The sequence below is a fragment of the Nanorana parkeri genome, unplaced genomic scaffold (assembly GCF_000935625.1).
Source record: "Nanorana parkeri isolate BGI_ZX_2015 unplaced genomic scaffold, ASM93562v1 scaffold96, whole genome shotgun sequence".
Classification (NCBI taxonomy): domain Eukaryota; kingdom Metazoa; phylum Chordata; class Amphibia; order Anura; family Dicroglossidae; genus Nanorana; species Nanorana parkeri.
Genome location: NW_017306364.1, coordinates 200,515 through 205,908, shown reverse-complemented (window position 1 = coordinate 205,908; position 5,394 = coordinate 200,515). Strand labels below are relative to the sequence as shown.

Sequence of the window (5,394 nt, the reverse complement as noted above, 5' to 3'; positions counted from 1 at the left end):
CCCCCCATGTGATAGCAGTCAAAGTAAAGTAAAAAAAAAAAGTTTTTAAAATTAAAATCAAATCAAATAAATCTAATAATAAAAAACATTTAAAAGTGCCCCGCCCCCTCGAGCACGCGCGTCGCCACGTCAACAAGCGTCGGGTGCGCCTACGTATGACAACGACAAACGCGATACACATGTTGGTTATCGCCGCGCACGCCGGAGTGAGAGCAATAATTCTAGGGCCAGTATTTTGGGGTATCTCTAAATTGATGACTTGTGGGGGCTTTTAAAGCGTTTTCTGTGGACTTTTTGGAGTACTGCAGTTTTTCGCCGTTTCACGGATGCACGCAATTTGTAAACTGGGCATGTTGGGTAGGGTTTTACTCGTTGTAACCTCATCTTTTATATTTCATTTAAAAAATGGGTATTTTATTGTGTTTTGAGGCATTTAATTAAATGTATCACTAAATTGTGGGGTTTAATAAGGAGTTGCGCTAATATTGCGCAACATAAAAATTTGCAACTACCATTATATTGTATAGGGTCTTGGCATTCAGAAAATATATAATGTGTGGGGGTTTTAAGTAATTTTCAGGCCTAAAATGTGGAATATAACATGGGTGCAAAAAATGAAAAAAGGTCTCAGTCATGAAGGGGTTAACTTGTCCATCTTTTTTTCAACAACCTATTACCACCTGCTACCACCTGCTACCCCCACCTTTTAGAATCAACATCCACATTTCTAACAGCCTAACAAGGTCTTTGATTGTTACACCTACACTAGCTGTATACAACTATGACTGTGGATGCTCGCTCTAACGTAGAATAACTTTTTGAATGTTCAGTCACTGTATCTTCATTGTTGCACTATGGAAATCAGTAAAATGAAATTAAAACATAAAAAAAATGATGGTATGTATTTAAACTTCCTACTTAACATTATTTCTGCTCTGACATGGTTGGTATACCAGCTATGCATCATCCACAAAAACTATTACCCAAACCCCCTGATATATACTAGTTCTAACAAATCAGTAAAAGATGCTATTACATTTGACCCTGCTATCTCCAGCTGAAGCAATGAAATCATCACTGAAAGCAATGCAAGTCATTAAGCCATCTTTCATGGATGCATTCTTGTGAACAGTGGATTAAAGCCACTTTTCATCAGTTTCCTTAGTTAGCCACTGACTAGCATTAGCCACACCTGCCATTCAATTCAAATCAGTTGGAAGGGCAGATGAAAATATAGCAAAAATACTCATAAATATAAAGTAGTGATCTGAGGAAATGGAAAATTTTAAGATACTTAATTCAAGAATGTTCATAGATTGACTCTGCCAGAAAAATAAGTCTGTAGAGTTATAATATTTTGGCCATTTTGTCAGATAATCTCCTTGGATATCTGTATTTTCATCTTAAAATACACAAATTGATAGACTGAAATATATTCATGTATATAGGAAGGGTTTGTAACCGCTTTATCTTGGCACAGTTTTGCAGATCCCTGTGTTAACTGGTCACTGGATAATAAATCAGCATAACCACACTACTGGTTATTTGCTTAAGGAGCAGTTAGGTGACCGAATAAACTGTTGAGCTGAACCAGGAAACAGTAAAAGACATGTTCCTGGCTGTGCAGTGTGGCAGAGGTGTGTTAACCCCCCTGGCGGTATTCCCGAGTGTAGCTCGGGGTTACTTTTCCATACCATAAGCGGTAACCCCGAGCTACACTCGGGAAAGCTGCATAGCATTTACTTACCATGTCCCTCGAGCCGCGCTGTGTTCTGCAGCCGATGCCTGCTTCCATCTTCCGGGTTCCGTCGCTTGCGAGCGTAAGCGTCGCAGGGGGCAGAACCGGCGGGATATTTTAAAAAATGTAAAAAAACGACAAAGACGAAAAACATTCGGAAAAAAAATAGACCGAAAAATGACATGAAAAAAATTAAAAATCATACCGCCAGGGAGGTTAATGAACCCCTTTTATGACTGAGCTAGTTTTCAGTTTTTGTTCATAAATGACTGACACACTTTTTACATTCCACAGTAGTAATATACTTTCTTACTAAATGTACCCACACATATTATATATTGTTTTTAGAGGACAGATAGGGCTATATAATTATATCAAAACATGTGTACCTAATGCCTCACTTAGTTTGGATAAAATAATAAAAAATGAGGAAAAAAACTAGAAGAAAACACTTTTTTCACAAGTTTTGATTATTATTTTTTTTTAGAATTTTTTTATAATTATAGTATACAAAATATATTTATATATCATTTTTATTTTCCTAATTTTTTTACACTTCATTGTATTTTTTTTTACACTTTTTTTGTCAGTATATATCAAGCAGTCACTATGGCTGCTTGATAAAGTTAAGCTTTTGTAAAAGCTTATTTTTTTCATTAATGAAAGAATAAAGCCGTTACATACAAATACGGGAGCGCTAAATTGCAATCCCGTATTTGACAGCTGAAAATAGCAGAGAAGCAGCAGAGTGACTCACCTCTCTGCTATTTGTTTTCACAGCTTGATAGCCCAATGTTTATGATACATTTCAGGCAAAGAGATACAATGTATCTCTTTGCCTGAAATGTATCACTTCTGATCGTCTGAGCATTATCAAAGACCTTTAGTGAGATCTGATTCTGACATGCTGTCAGGATACGTCTCTAAGGTTATTATTAGCCGTTCCTAAGTTTGGAGCAGCCTAATAATAGCCAAAAATTTAAAAAAGTTAATATTTCATTAATGAATGCTTCAATACTGAGGCATTCATTAATGAGTGGTAACCGCTGAGAATCAGCGGTTACCGGCATTACAGAACCTTAAATAACTCGTCACTTACAGTGTACGTGGCCAGTCATATAGGCACTTTGTGGCGGGACGTACAGTGTACGTCTCCCATCACGAAGGGGTTAAAAGACCAGATGAACAAATTCTTTGGCAAGTAACACAATTCACATATATGAATTTTGACTGTTTGTTTAGCATGAAACATGCAGAAAATCAGGATATATTTTGCATTTGGAATACATACTAATGTAATACAGGACGATAAATCTTATCAATTCATTTCCAAATATCTGTTTAATCCAATGTTCCCATTATGTCGTATTGCTTACCTTGCAGACTGTTTCAATATCCCATGGCAGAATAGTTCTTAAGTCAATCACTTCACAGGACAAGCCAAGTTTTTCTTGGGCCATAGATGCAACTTCACGAATAACATGAACCTGGAAGAGAGTTATGTAACTTGTCAGCAAAAACAAGTAATTGTATCATAATGAATGGTTCCCTAATGCCAAAATCTTTTGAATGCATAAGTAAATACATTCCAAGGGAACAGAAGGTAAACAACCGCCAACTTTTTCCTCCTGTCAGCATCAAACAACACTGACTTGTACATGTGTGTAAACAGCAAAGGACAAACTTTGAACACAAAACTAAAAGCAGTGTTTAATTAAAAGTCAATAAAAAGAAACCCCTTATCCAAAGCAAATAAAAAAAGCTACTTGAATAAATTAGACAGCATTTGGTGTCTGGTAACAATTTTAGCCGATATCTCTCATCTCAACAAATCTCTAACACTTCCAGTTGAGGATGTTCCTGCCTTCAAAGATGTTATAAAGATTTGGAGGGCTTTCTTGAGACCTGTTTCTTTTATCGGGCCTACCCTGTAACCTGTGGGGGTGGCATGTGGTTGTTCGTCAAACCATGGCAGTTTGGGCTAAAGCTACATTGAGAGACCCAGATTTAGTGTCTTCTGATCAGGAAATGCTGAGACGGGTGGGGCTTCTCCAAGGAGCCTTACGATATTGTGAACTGAACTTTGCAGGGATTTGGATTCAGAAGGTGCAGGATTGTTGGATCCAGTAAGTTGTATTGAAAAGGGTCGAACAAACAAGTATTTTCCGGAACATCCATCGGAACAAAGACACCACACCCCTAGATTGAATACATAAACAATGGGGCTTTAAAAGTGTCTGTATAAGACTACGGCATTAACAATCATTTTTATATATATGAATACCCACTATACTGTCATCACTCCTGTTCTCAGGAAAGATTCCAAGGGTTTTATTTGAACTTTTTTACAGTTCCAAAACCAGAAGGGGGAGTTCATCCTATTCTGAACTTAAAGCACCTAAACAAGTTTTTGTTAGTTTGCAAATTCAGGATGGAGTCAATTTGTTTAGTCATTGCCTCCCTGCAGTAAGGAGATCTTCTGGCCTCGATAGATATCAAGAATGACAACCTGCATTTCCTCATATTTCCTGCCCATCAGCATTTTCTACATTTTGCCATAGGAGAGGAGCATTATCAGTTTGTGGCGCTCCCCGTTTAGCCTTCCTACTGGCCTACAGATATTTACAAAAGTATTGGCACAAGGGTATTCATGTATTCAGTTATTTAGATAATTTCCTCCAGAAAGCATAGTTGGTTTAGATCGATCAGTGAACATTCACAAAACTATATTCCTGAGCGATTTGGTTAGATAATCAACTACCCAACATCCTCTCTGACCCCTCTCACCACCTGGAATATCTAGGGCTAATGTTGGACACAGTCCAAGGTTCAGTTTTTCTCCCTCGGGACAAGCTTCAGTGTCTACAAAGTCTGATCTGCTGTCATCATTCACGGCCACGCCTTTCAATATGGTTGTGCTTTAAGGTCCCAGGTTGGAGAGGTGTATTAGGCAGTCTTTCAGTCAAAAGGACATGGACCTTAAAAGAGTCTGTTGTGCCTATAAACATCCTCGAACTGAGAGCGCTCTATCTTGTCCTTCGACACTGGACCCATCGACTTGAGGGGAAGCCAACAAGGGTCCAATGTGACAATGCTATGGTGGCAGCATATTTAAACCATCAGGGGGCAAAAGGAGTTGTGCATCCCTAAAAGAGACAGAAAGGATCATGGAATCTTGGATCCGGGGGAATCGTTCCTAAATCCGCTGGTTTTTCAGCTAATCTGCCAGCGCTGGGGTATTCGGTATGTGGACCTTCTGGCATCCAGGTTCCACAACGGGTTTGTGTCCAGATCTAAGGATAGGAAGGTGTTCAGGGTAGATCCACTGGGATAAATTCAAGCCTATTTATTATTTTTATTTTTCCACAGAAAATTCTTCCGCATCTCCTTTGCTCTAAAAAGGGATTATGGCGATCCTATAAGCTCTCAGTTAGCCGAGAAGAGTGTGCTGCACAGAGATCGTCGGTCTGTCAGTAGAACCTCTGTGGAGGCTTCCCAATAGACCAGACATTCTATCCCAGGGTCCAGTCTACCACCCTGCTCCTGCATGATTAACGGACAGATTTCAGCTCTTAGGCACTGTTCACATGATTTTCAGGTCCTGATCAGGTTCGGATCTGCAGACGCGGTGCTATGTGTTTTGCCGCGTTTTGGCC

At 39.0% G+C, this 5,394-nt stretch overlaps 1 protein-coding gene across 2 annotated transcripts in view; it reads right to left on the bottom strand.

The window, feature by feature from the left end:
• Positions 1–5,394, bottom strand: part of BCKDHB (branched chain keto acid dehydrogenase E1 subunit beta) — a 168,254-nt gene that overhangs the window by 82,466 nt on the left and 80,394 nt on the right. For both annotated transcript variants that reach the window (XM_018552720.1, XM_018552719.1), the window contains exon 8: positions 3,115–3,225. In XM_018552720.1, the coding sequence (XP_018408222.1) occupies positions 3,115–3,225 (111 nt within the window). The remainder of the gene's footprint in view (positions 1–3,114; positions 3,226–5,394) is intronic.